At 38.8% G+C, this 22609-nt stretch overlaps 1 protein-coding gene across 1 annotated transcript in view; it reads right to left on the bottom strand.

Moving 5' to 3' along the window:
* The window catches only part of FAF1 (Fas associated factor 1), a 173149-nt gene that overhangs the window by 58962 nt on the left and 91578 nt on the right, over window positions 1-22609 (bottom strand). The window contains exons 9-12 of the mRNA XM_033152173.1: window positions 13434-13529; window positions 12783-12909; window positions 11743-11806; window positions 8889-8970 (exon numbers count right to left, since the gene is read on the bottom strand). Coding sequence (XP_033008064.1) covers window positions 8889-8970; window positions 11743-11806; window positions 12783-12909; window positions 13434-13529 — 369 coding nt within the window. The remainder of the gene's footprint in view (window positions 1-8888; window positions 8971-11742; window positions 11807-12782; window positions 12910-13433; window positions 13530-22609) is intronic.

Here is a 22609-nt window from a genome sequence, read left to right as displayed (position 1 = left end):
AAATTATTCTTAAATCCAGTTTAATTTTCTGATCTTGCATTTGCAGCTATTTCCCCCCTTTCCACCAGTCTTAAGAAACCAAATAATAAAGGGTACTAATAATAAGGTATTTAGTCATCAGCCCAAGAACAGACCAGAATGACAGATACTATCTGAACAGAATAACAAAACAACTTTAATATACACATTTTTCATTGTCTGTGCTCAAATCTCTTTTTAATTTTAAGTACAGAAGTATGTAAGACTTGTTTTATATTAAATAAAATATATGTATGGGGTGTTCTGTTGCAGAATAACTATGTGGCCAATAAGGACTCTGTAGTCCTTAATTTGGTACCTTGTGCGAGAGAAAGGTAGCAACTGTGAGAAGATGAGCCCTGCACATGTGAAGGGACAGGTGATTTGCTTGCATTATTGAAGGAAATGGGGAAGCTTGCTTACGTATCACAAATGCATGTGACAACGCACATGGACTTCTAAACTGGGGACAAAAACCTAATTAATCAACACCAAATATTATTTTGTGCTAGGGGATGTATGACCCTATTCAAAACAGGCTATTGACCAATTATCTGGACTCAAGACCCACCAACCCACAGGGTTTCCATCCTGCCAGTTTACTGGCCTTTATCTAGGCCATCACTGAGTGCTGGCATAAGCCCAAGGATTGCACGCGCAGCCTCTTGATTTGGCTATTTCAGATAAAAAGAGCTGGGTATCAACAGCATACTGTTGACATTTCCCCCCCAAATAGCCAAATGACTGTTTTCAATGGCTTTATATGGATTATAAACAACATTAGGGACAAGATGGTACCCCACAGCACCCCAAGTCCCAGGGTGCCAAAAGACAATCACCTTACTGAAAATGACCCAACACCTTCAATATCCATCCTACCAAATCAGCTTGGAAGGATACCATGGTGGATGATATCAAAAGCCTTTGAGATATTAAGTAAAAATAACAGGTTTGCACTTTGCCTGTCCTTTTCCCAATAAAGGGAGTGACCAAGGCCAATTTAGTCCTATAACTAGGCCTAGATCCAGATTAAAATGAGTGTCAAGATAATCTGTTTCATCCACAAGAGTACCTGCAACTGTTGTTATTATTATTAACTGTTATTATTATTACCCCGCCCATCTGGGCGACTTTATCTGCAAAAAACTTTGCAAAAGCATTGCAGGAGATCTTGCGGTCCCTACCAGGCCCCAATGACGAAGGTGGTTCTGACAGATTGCGAACCACCTGGAAGAGTCTCCTGCTGCTGTTTTCTGCAGATGCAATAGAAACGGTGAAGAAGGTCCTCTTCGCTGTCGCCATTGCCACTTGGTAGGCTCGAAGTTGAGCTCTAGCCCATGTCCAGTCTGATTCAGAATGAGTTTTTCACCACCGGCGCTCTAGCCGTCTCAGCGACTGTTTCATCGCCCTCAGCTCTGGGGAAAACCACGGGGCTGTCCGGGCTCCAGGTAACATGTTTGAAATATAATAGTCTTTTGGGAAAAGGAATTGCAGTGCTTACCAAGGATCTGTAAGTGGTACTGAAGACTAAGTTGTTGCTGACTTGATTTGAAATCTTTTATTTTTAACTTTTGACCTAAATGTTTGTATTTAAAGTAGGTGTTGTTGTTGTTGTTGTTTGATACAGTGCATCCACATCACTAAGCAAGCAGGGCCCAAGCAGACCAGAGTGCAGCAGCCTGCAGTTTAGTGTTCAGGCCCTGAAAGCCAGAGAGGTGAGCAAACTGGCTTTTCCAGGCCCAGGGAGCCTAAGGGGGGCAAGAGAAGGGAGAAGAGTGAAAGCCCCACCACACAAGTGGTAGTCCTTGCACAATGCTTCTGCTGACAGGGCTGCTTAGGTGGATCTTCTCTCTCAAATGTTATTTCTCCGCATGCCATTCAACGTTATTTCACACAACCATTTTTAGCTCACATTTAATATCATGAAGTAGAACTAGGCAGGTGATAATTTCAGCACATTTAAAAATCAGAAGTACACAGATGAGTAAATTTGATAACCATCTTGGTGAATCATTTTCAGCATCTAGATTGAAAGACCACATGATGAAGAATACTCAAAACCAAGTAATAATTTTACACACACAAACACGCCCCCCCCAAAAAAACCCAGTCAAAACCAATTAAGCATTTAGGATCAACCAAAGATTTAGAAACTCTGTAAAATAAGGATAACTAAATCTGTTTTAACTAAGAGCACTGGTTTGCATAAATGTAGCCCTTTGCTTTTCCCTCTGTGGTGACGTAAACACTCTTTTTAAAATATGATGCTACCTCATACTGAGCGAAGTAACCAGGTCCACGTAGACCAGTGTTTTTCAACCACTGTTCCGCGGCACACTAGTGTGCCGCGAGATGTTGCCTGGTGTGCCATGGGAAAAATTGAAAAATTACTTTATATATAGTCAATATAGGCACAGAGTTAATTTTTTTAACATTTTCTAATGGTGGTGTGCCTCGTGATTTTTTTCATGAAACAAGTGTGCCTTTGCCCAAAAAAGTTTGAAAAACACTGACGTAGACCACCACAGGTACTCTGCTTGAACTAGCAGCACCTATCCACAGTTTCAGGTAGAAGTACCATATTTCCAAACCCTGCCACCAGCCATTTAAGCAGAAATCCCAAGGATTGAACTGGGAACTTTCTGCATGCAGAGCATGAGCTCAGCTGAAACACAATCAATCAACATACTTTTTACAAAATGTGTGACATGCTTGAGCTGTTTTATAGCATTTAGTCTACATTCATAATCATTTTAGGCTTGAAAATTAATGCAGTTTCTTAATGTTTTCATAGTAAAATTTCAGCACACTTGCATTGTGATTACCATTTTGACCAGCTTTGTATATGTATCAATTTCATAAAATGCTTGAAGTATTGCAAATACATGAATATTTATATGAATATTTTTGTTTTGAAATACACAAAATAAATTTGGATTTTCTGTCTGTGGGCTAGGTTGGATGTGCATATGGATTGAGTTATTCTTATTTATTCTAACTACTCACCTCCAAGCAATGTGTGTGGCCTCAAACAGATCATGTTAGCCACTGTGTTTATTTCAGTAACTTGAAGTGAAGCATTACAGATCCCCAATAGGTAATGTTTCCCTCTATCCACCTCAAGATTTGACCCGTAATTGATTCTCCCATCTGGTATTTGGGCTCAGCAGGAAAGCTTTGAGATTTAATTAATAATTTCAAAGCTTGAATTCACTCTTGTTGGAGTTGCAATATCATGATATTAGAATATTTTGCATCAGAATATTTGTTAAAATAGATGCTGGAATTATTAAAGGTACTTCTTGCTTGCAGTTGAACATTCCAGTATTTTTATTTTGGAAATGTTATCAGTCTGTCAGACAGGCCTATTCTTTTAGCAATTAAAATGCTGCAAAAAGTAAAACTGCAAAATCTGAAAACAGAATGGAGACAGGAATTTTATTGCAACAGCAACAGTGAAACACATTTTTCAGATCTGTTTCATCATCAATCACTGATCACCTTAATATACTTTAGGAATATACAGGTTTGCTAGATTCCAGATTTTGTTATCTGAATGGCTTATGGCACCTGGATGGTAGCAACATGGACCCCATTATGATTATTTGGCTAATCAAATTATGGATATAGAGGATATGATTCTGCTTTGGATTTAAGGAAAACATATATATATATATATATATATATATATATATATATATATACACACATATGAAAATAGGAAAACATTTATATGATAGCCATATTCAAGTATCTAAAGGGCTGCCACATGGAAGATGGAACAAAGATTTGTCTCCTGCTCTGGAGGGTAGGACTCAAACCAATGGATTCAAGTTACAAGAAAGGAGTTTCCGACTAAACACCAGGAAGTACTTTCTGACAGTAAGAGCCATTCGACACTGGAACAGACTCCCTTGGGAGGCCGTGGAGTCTCCTTCCTTGGAGGTTTTTAAGCAGATATTGGATGGCCATCTGTCAAGGATGCTTTAGCCGAGATTCCTGCATTGCAAGGGGTTGGACCAGATGTCTCTGGGGATCCCTTCCAACTCTGAAATTCTACAGTTCTATGATTAATTTTTGATCTTAGATAATCCAGGGACACACTCTTGGCTTCCCAATAAAATACTAATAGTGTGTACTTGTGGAAAAATGTTTCCGTTCGTGTTCTTCCTCTTCTGCATAGTTGCTAGAAATTAAGAGGGGGTGCTCAGCATCTATTTGTTCCCAAGGCAAATGCTAAGGGGAATAGATTTCAGATCTGAGAATATGCTGTGGTAGTGGGGAACTAAGTGGGGAGGGGATAATAAAATACAATAAGATAAAATAGGCCAATTGAGAGTTAGCTTGCTCAGTGGACATTAAATGCTGTTGGCAAGGTAGAAAGCTGGTGGGAATAGAGTATCCGGGAGGGAGATAGTGAAGAAAATAGTGTTGCAGGGTCTCACTTGTATAACTGTGCTCATAAATCCAGGCAGTGCTGTAATCAATTTCATCTGCTGGAAGATCCTTTTGCCAAAAGCATTTATGAGGCATGTAAGGGTTCAATCTGAATTCATTAACTAACCAGCTTGAAGCTGAATCACAACATGAAACATTGTGGGTGAGTCTTCTCAGGTTTGGGGATGAGGTTGCACTACCCCTAAAGGAGCAGGTATGCAGTTTAGGAATACTCTTTGATCTACCATTGCCACTCGAGGCTCAGATGGCCTCAGTGTCCCAAAGTTCAAGTTGCCAGCATTGCTGGTTCATCGGCTGCAATTCCTTGTAGACAGGGATAGCTTAGCTGTGGTGATTCATGTTAAAAAGCAGAGACATCACCTTGCCGACAAAGGTCCGTATAGTTAAAGCTATGGTTTTCCCAGTAGTAATGTATGGAAGTGAGAGCTGGACCATAAAGAAGACTGATCGCCGAAGAATTGATGCTTTTGAATTATGGTGCTGGAGGAGACTCTTGAGAGTCCCATGGACTGCAAAAAGATCAAACTTATCCATCCTTAAAGAAATCAGCCCCGAGTGCTCACTGGAAGGGCAGATCCTGAAGTTGAGGCTCCAGTACTTTGGCCACCTCATGAGAAGAGAAGACTCACTAGAAAAAACTCTGATGTTGGGAAAGATGGAGGGCACAAGGAGAAGGGGACGACAGAGGGTGAGATGGTTGGACAGTGTTCTCGAAGCGACTAGCATGAGTTTGGCCAAACTGCAGGAGGCAGTGAAAGATAGGTGTGCCTGGCGTGCTCTGGTCCATGGGGTCACGAAGAGTCGGACACGACTGAACGACTGAACACCAACAACAACCTCTTGGGCTAGATTACCGGTATGTGTTGCTGCCATGAGATGTCCTGGTAGCATCAGTTAGTGCTGAACTTGGCTGCTAGAATTTTGACAAGTGCAGTCAGAGTCATTCAATATTACTGCTATTTTGAAAGATCTACACTAGCTGCTTGTTTGCATTAGAGTCCAATTTCAAGTGCTGGTGCTAACTTTTAAAGCCATAAATGGTTTGGACCTGAAGGTCTCTTTCTCTACTAGCCTATCCCTGTTTTAGGATCTTCTGGAGAGGCTCTGTTCCAAGTACAGTACCCTATTAAGCAGAAGTATGTTAAGCTTCCACAGAGGACAGATTTTTTTCTGTGGTGGTTCCCAACCTTGGAATGCCTTCTGTAAAGAGGCACACCTAGCACTGAAATTACAATATTGTTGGCACCAACAGACCTTCATATCTACTCTTGCATCTTTGAACCTGGCAGTAGCATATGGCAGGCATGCACATATAGAAGAAATGTGAAAAGATAACCCACATATAATAGCAACAACTTACAGATCATTTAAATGTGGATTTAATTAAATTGATGTTTGAATTAGTACACCTACAGTATTCTATAACATACCAACAATAAACTAGGCAGAAATAAACTTAGTTCATATGTGGGTTTTTTTTAAAAGAACTATATAGGTATCACTAAGGCTTCTAATATGAATTTCTTTTTAGTAATTTTTATTAAATTTTCAAATTTTCATTATAGCCACTCATTCAACAACTTTCCTCCCTACCCTTCCAAGGTTCTTTTAATTTGTCCACCATTCCTGCATATTTTTGTATTTCCATCTAATTCATTTTCCCATCTTACATCCTTTTTAAATATGTTACACCATTGAATTTACCTTAATACTGACACTGTTTTGAACGGTACACAATTATTTTCAGCAAAAATTTCCCACTCCTCTTTAAATACCTGTTCTTCTTGCTCTCTTATTCTACTTGTTAGACCTGCTAACTCTGCTTATTCTATCATCTTAAGTTGCCAACCAATACTCCTTGCTATGGACCTCCCTCACCTTCCATTTTTGAGCTAACAAGATCTGAGCCGTTGCTGTTTTTCTGACACCTGGGTACCTCTGTCTGAACCATTCCTAACAGGAATGCCTCTGGGTTTTTTTTGGAATGTTGTTTTAAACTTTTTAAAAATCTCATTATATATGATTTCCCAATATTCTTTAACTTTTTTGCATGCCCACCACATATAAAAAAGTTCCATTCATTTCTTTACATTTCCAACACAAATTCAATTCCGCTTATACATCTTAGCTAGTGTTCAAAACTCCCATTGTTCTAGGCACATTTTCCGGTAGGGCATTTCATTAGTGTGAGTAGTTTCCGAGCTCTGGGAGCAGTACTACACCTAATATTTTAGATTAAAACTGCAGAGTGAAAGGAAAGGAGGATCTTTTCCTGCCTCCTCACTTCCAGCTACTCTCTGGAGAAGAGACCCTCTTAAGAATATTGGGGGTGGGGTGGGCAGGGGAAAGACTAGACCATGTGAAAAATGAAGGTGCCATTTAGCTCCTAGCTTTCATATCTCAGTTTCTAACACTGATCTTAGCTAGTCTACTCAGGGTTAGACACGATCTATGAATCATTTTTATGTATTCTCTTTCAACGTGTAGAATGCAGTAAATTTCAGATCTTTCTTCCAGAGTTTCTCCCAGAGGTTTAGTTCTATATCAATTGTCCAGTGTGTCACCGAGGCTTTAAGCAGCTCGTCTTTTGTTTCCCATTCCAATAATTGCTTATACATTTTAGACAATATTTTTTTTGCTTATTCTGCAACAACTCTCTTTCAGATTGTGAGCTTTTGTCCAAAAATCCATTTTTCTTATCTAGTTTAAACATATCATATAACTGATAATACTGTAACCAATCAGCAACTTGGCTCTGCTTCTAACATGAATTTAAGGCAGGTTAGATTATGATAGAGTCAGAATATGTATGTAGGAGAAGACGGCCTTTTTGACATTGGGCAATAACACATTTTCAGTAACTATCTTTAAAAAAAGAGATCACAATGTCTCTTCATCCATAAACAAACATGTAAGCCACTACATGTAAGCCACTACATAAGAAAAGTACAATTTCTGATAACCAGAATCTTTCATTAACTTTCTATTTTATTCATATATATATTGAGTTTATCCTTATTCATATTCACAAAAACTGCTAGTTGTTTTCCTCACAAAGGATAAACAAAGTACAAAGAAACTAGTTCTTGCTCTGGAGCTGAAGCTGAGTTTTTACAGAAGACCTTCTGCTCAGACAACTTAAAATTCCCCAAGAAAAAGGACAAGGTCTACACACACTCTTGGCTGCAAAGTGCTCTCAAATTAAATCAGTTTGAAGTGGTTTTCATTAAGATGGATTGAGTGTGGCATCGTGAGAAACACTTTATAAAATGTAGTGTTTTACTTAGTGATTAACTATATACCAGTTGATGAAGCTCCCTAAATCCTTCGTAATCCGACCACTCCAATAAACATTTAATGAGCATATAAATTCAAAAAGCCTAGCAGAGGATTTAAACCTTCAATCTTGTTTTTATTTACTCTTCCAACTCAATTTCTCACTTCAAGTTAAGAATGCTATTGCTTCAAGCTCGTCTGTTGCCCTGGTAAAATTAAGTGCCCTCTGCAGCTCAATTTAGAACATATGGTTTCAGATTTCAATTATTTTAGAAGTAAAGTATATATTTTAGAAATTGTATTTTAAAAAACATTACTACTTCCTAATAACTACTCTTAAGGAAATCCTCCCATTAGGAAATGAGTAAAATTAGGAAATAATGTAAAATTGTAAGAGAGTTTGATCCTTTTAAACTTGTTATTCAGTTACTTGATACATTGGCCTGGTTCAAGTGTCTCTGTGGTTTAATGAGAACAAAAAAGTCCCCACTTCACTGCTCTTCCACTCCTGCTGGAGCATGTTGGAAGCAACTACCCACAAGCCTTGGCTTCTTATGTCATTTGAATCCAAGCTTGTGGTTTGTTTTTCTAACAACTCACCCTTATTGCCCCTAGCCAAGGCGTTGTATCCAATACTGCTGCTCCACTTGAGCAGCAGACTTCTAGTTGCGCAATGGATGTTCCCCCTCCTCTCACCCATGCATCATCAAAATCTACTCCAGAGACCCTTCAGAGCAAATTTTGGTTATGTGTGGGAAAGGCGGAAGGCCTGGTCATGCAATCAGAACTCCACTGACATAGTATTGGATACAACACTTGTGCTGTTCTTGGCTTACCACTTGTAGTTTGAGGAAAACAACCACTAGGGCTCAAACAACATGACAAGCCAAGGTTTATGATTCGCTGCTTAAGCGTGGCATAGTCGGAAGTAGGGGCGAAAGTAAAGTAGGGATGTCTGACCAGCATGCATTGCTGCTTGTTCATGTTAAACCACAGTTAAACATTAACTATGCTTCAATGTGACATGGAAACATAACCAATTTTGGAACCAACTACTGCACATTTGCAATAGTTAATCAGTGTAGGAAGTGGCCAGAAAGGCATTTTAGACAGTATAGTATTAAAAATGTACTTACATCTCTGGCTTTTCCATAGAAAGCCTCTTGAAAAGCAGCCTCTAATGATCCAATAAAAAATACTGGATGGCAGTCACCATATCTGTGTGAATACCAAAATGTTTCAATTAAAAAAATTTTTAAAAAAAAATTAAATGGGTTCCAGCACTTAAAAAAAAATATTTTTACAAAAACACAGAGTAACTATATTTTCTAGGAAGCAATACTTAATACATTTTATTTGCATTCAACACTTCAGGTCAATACACCACAATATATTTCAGGCATATACACATTTTTAATTTCTGTATAGATAAAATTGTTATCTATCAAACAGAGCTACCAGGGCCGGAAATGCAACTCAGAGATATAGAAGACTGACACCGAGAGCAGTCTCAAGTAAATGACTTTGGCATGCCTGAAATGTAAACGTTATCAATCTTATACTTAGCGTAAAACTTTAAGTTAAATGATAGAATGCCATCTTTAAACAAATGATGCCACAAAAATCAATTTCTGTTCTTATTTGTTCATTTGTCTTCCAAGGGACAATGGGAAGATCTTCGCAGGAACAGGCCAATGTTGGTAGCAGAAGCAGAAACTTATAGAGGAAGGGAGGGATTGCTAAATGACACAAATGGAGAGCTGCTCTCCATGTGGCATTTGCAGAGGTTTGCCCTTTGCTTGTTACCCAAAATTGCAGAAAGCATAAGTACTTCCTATTCTGAAGTTGCTCAGAATAACAAAGCTTCAAAATCAAAACTCACAAGTTTGAGCCACTAAAGTTCCCGTGGTAAAGCTAACTGCATGAAACTGCATTAGCTACAAGAACAATTTATAGAGTAAATAGTATTGTATTGTCTCCTCACCTTCCATAACTGCATTAAGTTTATTCATAGCCATTCGACCCAGCCTCAGCTAACTACATTTCCTTCCCTTTCTTCCTAATCTGGAATCGGATGGAAAAATATTCTCAACAGGATGTTAAACTATCCCACTGCTCATGAAAAGCAGAGAAATTCAAAAGGTAAAATAAGACTTGTCCTTTTGAAGGTAGCTGGGCAATAGGAATATCGAAGAGAAGAATGTAGAAATGGAAAACTTGCTCCTATAGGCAGCTGGATCCTACTCAAAAACCACCCTCTGAATGCCTTCCACCAAAACCAACACTGTCAGTCTTGTAATGGCTGCTGGAGATAGGCACCTAAGAACAGTTCTCAAAAGCTGAGCTGCATGGCTTAGGAAGCTGCCTTATGTGGAATGATACCATGGACTGGCAGTGGCTCTCTGAGGTTTAATTCCCATCTGTACCTGGAGATGCACAATACACATCAGGAGGCTTAGTTTGGTCAGGATTGAGTATACGCTTTCAGAGTTAACACAAAATACATTACTTCTGGTAAATGAGCCACCATAGCCGCTAGAGCAGGCATCCCCAAACTCGGCCCTCAAGATGTTTTGGGACTGTATCTCCCATCATCCCTAGCTAACAAGACCAGTGGTAAGGGATGATGGGAATTGTAATCCCAAAAAATCTGGAGGCATAGCTGTCAACCTTTCCCTTTTTTGTGGGAAATTCCCTTATTATAGCATTGGGAAACAGCAGGGAGGGTTGACAGCTATTTATATAGCAGTGGGGAACACCAGGGAGGGTTGACAGCTATGTTTGGAGGGCCGAGTTTGGGGATGCCTGCGCTAGAGAGTTGAGAAAATTTGTGTCTCAGGCTTTTTAGACTCGTCTACCCATGTACTATCTGAAACCAAAGGGTCGTATTGGTTGCCAGTGTGATTTCCACCCCCCAACTCTCCTACCCCACTAGGAGAGTCACATCCCCTTGTGCAGATTGCCATAATAGGGAAACAGGGCATTAGAAAGAATATGAGTGCACCGACACTACATTCAAACCATGCACATTTGGGAACCTTTCTCCTGCGTAAGATTGTGGCCTGTCCGTGGAGCATACAGAGGTCTGAGTATACCTAGCTCTAGATCACTGTTGCCTTTAGTCTTTCATTTTTCTGAAATATATCCATTCAACCCATCCATACCGCACTCATAAACTTATTAGATACTCTCTTTTTTTAATCCCATAGTGTATGACTTTATTTATTTATTAAATTTGCAAAGCATCCTATACCCGAAAGGTTTCAGGGCAGTTCACAGGATAAAAATCAGAATATAAAACCACAAAATACATAACCAAAATAAAAACAGGAAGAACCCAGTAACACACACCCCCTTAAAAAAACCACATTTTTAAAGGGCATAGGTTGGATGTCAATCAACCAAAGGCCTGGTTAAAAAGGAATGTTTCTGCCTGGCGCCTAAAGGTGTATAATGAAGGCACCAGGCGAACCTCCCTGGGGAGAGCATTGCACAGCCGTAGAGCAACTGCAGAAAAGGCCCATTCTGGACCTCTTGTGGAGGAGGAACACGAGGAAGGGCCTCAGGTTCATATGGCAAGAGGTGGTCCTTGAGGTATTGCGAAAAAATACATATTGGAAACATCAAAAGAATCTCACAATCGTGTGTTATGAATTAAATGTTTCAATAATTCCATCCTGAATGAGAGCTCTCTGCTGCAAAAAAATTCACTGAAGGCTTTCTTATGGTTTAGAGTAGCTACGATCTTAGGAAGAGTATGCAAAGGAAAGGTATGAGGTTGGATATTTAAAGAAGCTAAAGGGTTTACCGTTGGGAGGCTCAATGTGGAGAAGCAGGTCGCATTTTAAGTTTAAAAATAAATTTCCTAAAGAAATCTGACAACTTCGGGATTCAAATATCACTTCCACATTTTTTCCAAATGCTTTGTAAAAATATAAGTCACATTCATGAACCATAGATACAGAAATTATGCACAATTAAAAGTCTAACCTTGAAGAAAATTCTGCTGTGAATTGTAATAAGGCATCTCCTTCATTTTCAGCATTTTCTGGCACTAAAAGAAAGGAAGGAAAATAGTACATTATAGTATAGTATAGTATAGTATAGTATAGTATAGTATAGTATAGTTATTTATAGAATAGTATTCATATTATATTTTTTGAAAACATTGCCTTTACTACGTTCTTTAATTGTATATATATGCATTATTCAAATAACTTTTAAGACCCCCTTAATGAAGAGAACAGCAATAATATGGCCCTTTGGGCATATGGAATTTGCGACCAGTTCTAGGAAGATGAAGACAATAAAAACAACGTATCGGTTTTTTCATATGACAGTATTATTATTGTAACTATAAAATTAGAATTATAAGCCATCTTATAACTGTAGTTATATTATATTTCAATGTTTTTCTTTGAAATATTTTGCACAAGTATTTGTATAGCTTTTGTTCTAGTTCTAGAATAATGATAAATCTTAGTAATATTTCAAAGAAAAAACATTGAAATATAGTAGGCTAGTAGATACAGCCCAGGAGTTAAGTTTTAAGTCTAAGAGAATTGATTTCAAGAGTTGAATTTTTAAAAGTTCAATTTCCTTGAAATGCTTTCTTTCTTGAAGAAAACCAAAATCAACATGCAATATATTTTATCAAATTCAAATTTAAACTTATTTTTCTTCTTCTCCTTCTATTATTATTATTATTATTATTATTATTATTGCTTAAATCATTATTTTGTGCATCTGCCTCCACAATAGATAAAAAAATGGTTTTTGAGGACATGGAGGCCTGAATCCAGAATTCATTTATACAGTCTTAATTTCTCAGGTCTCCCTTTTTAAGTCAGTTTTTTTTAAAATAAAAAATAGTTTATCACTGAAAGTTGACATACATTTCTTAGAATATGTCTCCAAGAAAATTATCTGGTGGAACCAAAAGGAACCAAAGTTTGCTTTCTTTCCTATTGCTCAACTGTTGTCAGTACAATGTTACACTTCTCACAGCCATGAAGGATTGCATTACTTACTCATTGGAGATTTCCTCAATGCAGAAGACGCCATTCCAAACATCTCTCCATCATCCACTCCAAATTCTGTGGCATCTTCAAAGTCATCTCCATCACTGTCACTAACCATATGTACATCTGTGCATTGCTAATTTAGTAAAAGCCATAGTTAAGAATAATGTGGAACAGATTTATATTTATAATATAATACTGTTTCAATATTAGTAGTTTCCCATATACAACTATAAAAGTCATCCTGTTCGAAATTAAGAACCTCAGCGGAAATTCCCTATATAGTTAGGCTTGAGAAAACTATTTTGTATAAATAGGATTGTAAATAGTGGGTGTGTTCATATAGCATGTTAGACTGTGGTTTGTTGTTATGGCATGAGCCTAGCCTTCCCCTAGCTTTGTTGACTGCCTCTTTCAACCTGGCCAGGTGAAGAGTTTTCAGTTCCATTTTTTTAATGAACTGCAGCTTGTCTTGTGATCCAAACTCAACAAACTGTGGTTAATTTAAGCTATGGCTTGTTTGAAACAATCCAATTTCAGCACAGATTAGGCTATAGCAGAGTCAAACTGAGTTTTGTGGGCAGTAACCGGAACACAAGCATAGCCTGAATATAATATTTTGTGTGAGAGAGGGAAGAGGAGGGAGGAGGTTGTGTTTACCTCTTCTGACTGTTCTCTGGTTTGTGCTGGTGAGGATCTTCTTCCAACTGTAAGTCGGTGGCAAGGATAAGAGACCCCTGATGCTGCTAGGGTCACCTAAAACACAGGATACATTGCTGCATCAACTATCAGATTTGGATAAACATGTTTCTTTCAGTGACTAAAACCAAACTACAGTAGACTTGAGTGAACTGGAACAAAAAATTAAAGAGTGGAAAATTTAGAATTTACCCACAAGGAATGTTGTTATACAAAATGAAGCTAGAAAAAAGGATGCAATACTTGAGATCATTCCATAATATCCTTTCTTGACAATATTTATTTACAATATATCATTTCATATCAATCCGCAAGCTTCTACATCACAGCAACAGTTAAAGCTACCAAATTATTGCTGTATAGCTGGTCTGCACTAAGTTAATGCACTCGACAAATTGGGGGTCATTTACATTTCTCTTAACCAGTAGTGGATAGGCAATGGGTAGGAAGAGGCCCTCACCACAGTTGTGGTGACTGAAGAAAAACAACAACAAGGCAGCTCAAACATAATCCAGCTAAGGAGTCAAGATAGCACTGAAGACAACAGATGGTTGGAGTCAAAGTACTTTGTGTGGGAGTGGGAGTAGGAGTGGGCAGTTCCCATTATTAAGGTAATCTGAATCAGCTTTAGACCTCAGATCCCCAAAATCATTAATGGAGAATCTATCTAGAAGAAGTCAGCCTATGAAAACTGAGCCAACTTGGTAGAGGACTAAGTTATTGAGAGTGAGCGAGGAATTGATAAGGGGCTCCCACAAGAGTAAGAACATTTAGAAGCTGTGGGAACCTGTACCAATGTAGGAGACAGTAGCTTGCAAACATGTGTAGTCACTGTAAAAATGCTGCTGACAACATATTCCTTCCCTTAACACAGACTATAGAGGTTTCCTTTGTGAAGGAAACATGTTGTAAGGACGTTCAGTGGTTGCTCATGAGTAAAGCGCCAGACGCAGAACTTCTAAAACTAAGTTATTTATTGTGCAAAGCTATATACAGTGGAGCAAAAGATCAAACGTCCATCTCATCCCTCCGCAGAGTCCAGGAATGACCCCTTCCTGATCTTTGTCCAGCAAAAGAGGCGCGGGATTCTGAACCCCCGCCTCCCCCTTCCGCATCCTTCCGGCCTGCGCCCTCGGAGCGTGGGAACCTGACCCTGTTCCCCACTTTCCCCTTGGCGCTGAGGCTCTGCAATCCTGTCAGAGCCCCTGCACCGCCTTCCTGCTTCCGAGTCCCCCTCCTCACTGGAGGAATGGGAGCTTCCGGCGGGGGAGGGGGAGGACGAGCTGGTGAAATGCACCGGAGGTTCCCTATACTGCAAACGCTCCCGCGATCCCGCCGATTGCGGGGAGGGGGTTTCCCTGACACATGTCATATGGATAAAGGACCAAAGGGTAACTCAGTTGTGCATCTCAGTTTGTGAATATGGCCTGACCTCAGAAAGTAGAGACTTCTTTGCTATATTTTGTGCACTAAAAGGGTTAAGGCAGTATTGAAAAATATGCATGTTACATTTAAATTGTCCAATAGTTGAGAGTTTTAAAATCTTTATTCGCTTTAGAAGAATAACAACAGAGTTACATCTACATTTCTTCCCCGCTCCATCAACTGACACATAGCCTTCTTGATTAATAAGCAGCTATGCAAACATGTCCTTGCAGGATAAAAATACACATATTGTCAAAACTGAATAAACAGTAACTGATGTGTATTTTCTATAACAATTTAAAATGTATTGGCTAAATGTCTGTATTTAAAAAAAAAAAATGTGAAGGAAGTTCTACTTTCCAAGTCACTGCAGTGGCTAAAAAAGTCTTATCCAAAGCCTAGCAAGTATGCTAGAAATACTCTTATTTATTTTTATCCTCAAGTCAGGGTGTTTTTAATCACTTATGTGCTAGAATTCATAAAAGCCTTAATTTGCTTCAGGTTAAAGCAAGCTGATTAAGTGTGCTAGCTAACCAAGTGAGTGTTGACCTGCCTGGACTAGCCTGCTGCCACATTCTTGTAGCAAGGTTAAATAGCAGTTTAGTCACAATTTTAAAATCACAGAGTTAAAAGGAAATGACTCTTTTGGAATAAATGAAATATTAAAGCAGACATTCAGGTCAAGCTCAATTATCAGTGAAACTCTTTCATACATAAAACAGAATCTACGCTTGCCTTTGTAATGCTGGCACTGCCATTTTATATCACATGCTTCATTCAGTATTGAACGTAATAGTGGGGAGGGGGAGAAACTTCTGTTTATATACCTAAGCTCTCACTAAGGAGCACACTAAAGGAAAGGTGACTAATGCCAAATAGAGGTTTGGTGGTAGCAAACTAACTAGATCCAAGGGTCTCATGATAGATGGCTTCCTCCCAATTAAAGCTGGAGGAATGGGTTAGAATATTAGGTAAGGAAAGTCAGACATTGAGAACATGATGCTGGCCGTTTGCTTCCTCGTGTTCAGTAATATTAAAACATAGCTCAGGGTGGGATTTTATATAGCTCAAAATCAGTGAGAGGTTTTTTCTCTCTAGCTAAGCATGTTGTAGAATTGGACGGGAGAAGGCCATCATACTGTTTTTGATAAGGTCTCTTAGGGAAAAATAATAATAAATATTCTGTGCTAAAACTAGATGCAAGATGGAAAAATAAGCTGCTGAAGAGGCCAGGGGCCATCTTGGCTGAGAGTCCTGGAAGAACTGCTCCCTGCCTTGCTGGCCTTTTCCCACTTGGCCTTGGAGTGCAGGGCCCTGACTGACTCCAGCTACAAAAGCTGAGGCTGCTGAAGAAGTGAGATACCATCTTAGCTGTCTCTTAATGCAGACCTAGGTCATCGAATCTGAGCTCCACAGCCACCACCCACCATCAACCATCATTGGCTGGATTGGCAGCAATAGCAGCATATATGCTTTATGCTCAACATTTTATTCTCCTTCTACCTTACCTTTTATATTAGACTTCCTTTAGCAATGTTTTCTATATAAACATGGTGGGGGAGAGATACCAAGCCAAAGTGAACAAGAATATTAATAGGTTTGTGCCGTTAAATTCTTAAAGCTAGCAAAAAGATTTGGGTTTCTGTGCTGGCATGACTAAAGGCAGCCATTATCTCTTGGCACTCAAAAAAGCATGAAATTTCACTGAAATTATTTCAAAATTAACAAAAACATTTTTGGTTTATTCTTAAACCTTTGATAACACCAGTAAAACCAGCACAACTAACAACCAATTAGTTTTATCTTTTCACAGGAAATGAACTACCGGTATTTTCCTTTTGTATGCAACACATAATATGTCAGGCATTAAATCTTTTTTTTAAAAAAAAATATTAAACACTAACTGGATGCTGGAAAAAAAAATCACAAGGGTGGAGTGTGTTCACGTTCCACTAGCACCAATGCTTACTTTATCCCCTCATAAAGTGCTGCTGAGATAATTACTGCTGACAGATTTATTCAAGGTTCATTTCACTTTTTCTCTAGGTTTTTCTCTAGTTAGAAGTGCAGCAGAGCCCATGGGAAGATCCACCCCTCACACCTGTTACGTTTCTTCATGTTACTAGGGCCAGTTTAGACATGTCACTTTGAATTAGCATTGTACAAGGGCACTAAGTGTGACAATTACTTATCACAGGTTTAACCTTGGAAGGGAAGAGAGGAGGGGAGGAGAAAAGTTTCTAATTCAAGTCCGAGAACAGTGTCCGAATACGTAATTTAAGCCCTTTAATACAGGTTGCATGAAATTCATTCCAAGACTCATAAAAAGGTTCCCATGGTAGGTTTCCAAACAAGGATGCAGATTAATATAAAGGGCACATCTACAGTTACAATGTATTTGATTTTAGAAAAATAAAATTTAGGAAGGGAAATATTTTCACTGGAGACAATGGCCTGCTGATGAAAATGTAAAAAAAACATTGATAGCTGCTCTTTTTATTTTTCCTGGAAGTTTCGCTTCCTGTATTTTGAAGTCACATACAGTAAACTCCAAACTCAAGCCATGCTTGGGGTCTGTATGTGCACCTGCTAAAGGAGAATCCCTCTTTGAGGTCTGCTATTATTAAAGTGTCAGGAGTTTTTTCGATTTCAGCTTCTTCAAGGCACCAGCATGCACATTAGTAAAAAGGCTAAATCAACTCATGGGAAGATGAAGAAGACACTTAAGTATTCAGATTCTTCAACTTTTTGAAAGGGTAATGATGCAATCTTAAGCATGTTTAGTGAATAATAAATTTTGCTAAGCTGAATGGAACTTGCTCCCAAGGTAAGTGTGCATAGGATTGCAGTCTAAGTATTACTGTTTTGGAAAAAAAGCAATGGCAACTGCAGACATTGTAGAAGGCTAGCAAGAAGATTTATCCCTACCCCTTCAATTTGCAAGTGCAATTTGAAACACGCCCTTCAAAATCCCTTCAAACAGTCATTTACACATTATTATATATGCAATAATCATAGGAGTACTCATAGGAGAGAAGTGAATGTCTGGAGAACATTACAGTGAGATGACAGTACACAGTACGGTGTATTTTTTGTCTATAGACTGCAATAAAGCTTCATGTGAGAGATGGCAAGTGGATGGTCAAATAAGGGATACAATGTACAGTGTCACAGAGCTGTCGGGCAAGTACAGGTCATCCACAGGGCAGGAAGAACATGAGGCGTGAAATGCAATTTCTAGCCTCTCACTCTGGATCCCTTCCAAGCCGATGAAGGCTATGTTGAGGGGGTGGACTCCTCCTCTTGGCATGTCAGGCCCATTGCTCAGCAACATGCAGGACTCTCCTAGAGCAAAGTGTCAGAGGGGGAGGAGCATCAGCAGAACTGGGACTGTCCTGCTGCTGGGTAGGAAAGGCAACCTCTGACTCCTTTCTATCTGAATCTGCATTTACACTGCAACTCTCCACCTCTAGCCCTGTCCTAGAAGGGCCTCCTTCTTCTGATCACCCTTGATCGTTCAAAACTCTTGCTTCTAGCACCTCCCAGTTCATCCCTTTCTGAGACTGCTCCTCAGTGTCCCACCACCACAATCCAGGGTCTTAGTCTTCTTCTTCCATTTCCTTCCTGCAGATCTCTTGCGCAGTCGGCGCCCACCACCTCATCCAGCCAGTCCCTGACATACATGTCTGTCATAAGCACAGACCTTTTCCTAACATGGTTATGAACTGCCCTGAGATCTGTGGATGAAGGATGTTATACAAATTTTAACATCCTTTAAGCCTTACATAGTTATTGGCCTGGAGTGGCAGAAGAGGGAACAGAGTTTGGCCAGTTTCCATACTTTAGGACTGGATGTGACAAACAGTGCTAGAAAAAGTACTGGAGCTTTATATCTGTCCCCCACCTTGTCTATCAAATTGACAGGTCTTCAGCTAATTACTTAAAAAACACCTCAGGGAATATTTAATGAGTGGGGTCTTTAAAAGTTAGAAATCCCCTGCCATAATCAAATGAACAACTATATATGATATTTGGAAGCTGAGGGAAAATACAAACTTAAGAATGGAATCTGAAGAGGTATCATCTGCCATGAGGCTAATCATGGCTCACAAGTTTATTCGTTTTCACAAATACTTTCTTCCTGTTGGGCACCCTCTCAACCCAGGCCAACTGAAAGCATTCTGAATTATGCCTTAATATGTCTAGTTCAGGCAGAGAAAATACTTTCCCATCATATTGATCTTAATGTGCTCTGACAAAGCAACAGTACATTAACTTCATGTTTGCCACAACCTGCACTCTGCAATTTAGCAAATGCCCTTTACTCATAGGCTAGCAACGACACATTTCCCAACTTTCCAGTTCTTCAGCATTATTTCCTCTTATAACACAGCAGTTAAAAGCATATCAATGAAAAATAGCTCAAATGGCTTTGTTAATTCATACACCTGTGAAAAGGAAGCTCTCTGATCCAAAATACATGTAAATTGCCTAAAGCAAATGAATAAACCAAAACCTCCAAAGGCAGCACTGCAATTCATAAAAACTGCTTAATAAAAATAACTGAATCACAGCATAGTGCTAGATTGAGAAAATCATAAAGTTAACTCTTCAGGTATTCCCCAACAGATCATGAATCATCTGTATCAGAAATTGTCATATTTATAGCAGTGTGACTCACAGCATACCCGGTATGAGGTTTCTTTTATAGATGAAGGGTAGAATTTTATCAACTTTCACAGTCTAACATATAGCTAAATTTGTGCTTCATAAACCACATAAAGCTGTAGAGCTTTCACATAAACCACATGAAAGTAAGGCTGGATAAAAGGTGACAATTTTACTCAATGTGCTGTTACTTGATAACAATTGTAGAAGAAATTCCTGTAGTCATATTTCATTTAAAAGGCCAGCCCCAGCTTACAGAATCATAAATGTCAAGGTACCCCTGACCGTTAGGTCCAGTCGTGGACGACTCTGGGGTTGCACACTCATCTCGCCCTATAGGCCGAGGGAGCTGGCATTTGTCCGCAGACAGCTTCCGGGTCATATGGCCAGCATGACTAAGCCACTTCTGGCGAACCAGAGCAACACACGGAAATGCCGTTTACCTACCTGCCGGAGCAGTACCTATTTATCTACTTGACGTGCTTTCGAACTTCTAGGTGGGCAGGAGCTGGGACTGAGTGGCAGGAGCTAGGACCAAGCAACAGGAGCTCACCCCATCGTGGGGATTTGAACTGCCGACCTTCCGATCGGCAAGCCCTAGGTAATATTTCATTATCTTAGGACCCAAACTTCCATGGCATAGATTAAGGGTCCTGGGGTACTAGATCTCTCTGTCAAGTCTACCCTGCAGTTTCAACATTATTGAGCAAGATGATGATAAAACCACCTATTTCAGCATCAGCTAAATTTTATTCAATGATGATGATTTTATGTAATGATAGCAATATACTTTGAGCTTTATAGAGCACAAGAGAAAAGAGGATTTGTAATCTATAATCTGACACAAGAAGACAGAGGGAGAGGAAGAAAGGAAGTCTGAAGTAAAAGGGGAAATAACAATATAGGGTGGTTGTCAACTAAATTTAACTTAAGAGTAGACCTATTGAAATTAATGAGCATGACAAAGTTTGTTCCATTAATTTCAATGGAGCTATTCTGAATAAAACTAAGTTGATTATTTCAGTTACTCATACTTAGATCTTAGTGACAGAAGGACATGGGAACTTGACAGTTATGTCATAATAATAAAATAGGTAACACAATATAAGGTAGCAGGTTTTTTACTGCTTACTGCACTCTGCTTACCCAAAGCAAAAAACTCTAGAATCTTGAATCTACTTTGTATTCACAAAGATTATCAACCAACCACTTGGCATGACAATGGTCTGTGGTGGGATGCCATTTATCTCACTGCATTAGAAAACCAGGGATGGCAAACAAAAGAATGGCTGGATATTTTTTCAGTGCTATATAATTCCTTGGCAAACTCCAAGCAGTTGTGTTACCAACTGATGGATCCAACAAATTATTCCAACTCTAATGGGCTTTCTGGGGTCCATTCTTTTCTTCATGATATAATTATTCATTAAACTAGCCTCAAACATAATGAGATTTTTGCACTGTTGGCCTGCCAAAACGCATGGAGCTAGTGGCTTTTTATAAACAAAAATGTACGGCAACAGGTAATTTGCCCCACATTCATTTTGTTTTACATAAAGGTCCTTAACCCTTCAAAATGCATATTCTACTAAAATGACTAAAAGCGTCTACATATAAAGATCACTACGCCTTGCATGATAGCTACCCATTGCCAATATTATAAAGGTTAAAATATGCCAGTTGGTCAAAATAGCTCTTTTAATATTCAGAGCGGTCTAGGGTTTTTTCTAGACATCAAATAAAAAATGCATTAGTTTTATAATTGTACAAGACTGTGTGTAAAGTTTTCCTAATTTAGTAAACCACTTCAGCAACAATAAACATTATTTCTTACAATATCTTTGCTCTCTACCTTACATCAAGTTAGTAAGTTTCCTCAACCACTTTATCCTGCTTATGATCATCTCTCAAAATTATTTCTTTTGTTTTATTTATTTAACAATGTAGGGCATCAACACTTTAAAAACTTTAAATTGAGAAGAAAGCAAGAGAAATATGGTTGATTTCCATCATCATTGCAAGTTACTGTATAGAGATTCTGTTTTTCAACATATGTGTCAGGACATTAGTCATGGAAGGCCAGCCCATGAACTATTAAGTACTGATGGACAGGATTTTTCTGCTTTAGGTGGTACAAAAATAATACTTATGGGTTCTCTTAAAGAAACCAGAAATCAATGGCCTATTGAACTGTTCCCCTCTTTTTACTCTTCAGAGACTTTAGTACAACCCAATTTATCTCCAAACAATCCTGACTTCTGGTCCACAGAGCCATATGAGGCTCATCCAAAATCTATCCTCTTACATTTTCAGGAATTCTTTCATTCAAATCTAGAACCCTTAATATCTGCCAGCTGAAATTATGTTTTTATCATCCAGGTAGGATAATGAAAAACATGTCATATATTAGTGCACACATTGGCCCTAAGGATACAGTATAGGATTTGGTTACAATATAAAGATTCTTAATTTTCACTGTAAGATCTAGTTCTAGACTTCATAGTTGTAAATGTAAGGTTTAACACACAAATACACACACCCTGGACCCTACTCCCAACCCAATAAAGAAAATACAGCCACTATTAAACAAAGACCAATCACAAGAGAAGAGAGTTTTAATTTAAAGCATTCATCCCTATCATGTTTATGGAGAGTTAGGAACCCTAAGACTGGGACAGGGTGCCTTTGGTCATGGCATGCATAGAACTCTGGTTAACCTCAATTTGTCCCTGGGTCTACCTAAACATATATATTCATATGCGTGGCTGTGGCTGTTATGTTTCAATTTGCAGGTTATGTTAATATAATGAACTTAATAGAAACTGAAGGCTACAGTGAAGTGTTAAATCCCTGCAGCAATATCAGTGAGTCACCCTTTGTCTAATAATTGCAAGCTCGGGCATTCTTTTAATGAGTTTTGTGAATATGTCACCGTAGAGATGAAATAAACTATCATGTCTAAGGGGTATTATTTTCAATAACACAATTCAGAAACATTTCAACACATTCCACTTTGATTCATTAAATACTCCAACACTGAAAGA

Source organism: Lacerta agilis, chromosome 6 (assembly GCF_009819535.1).
Source record: "Lacerta agilis isolate rLacAgi1 chromosome 6, rLacAgi1.pri, whole genome shotgun sequence".
Taxonomy (NCBI): domain Eukaryota; kingdom Metazoa; phylum Chordata; class Lepidosauria; order Squamata; family Lacertidae; genus Lacerta; species Lacerta agilis.
Note: the sequence above shows the minus strand (reverse complement) of the source record. Positions and strands in the feature narration are given on the sequence as shown.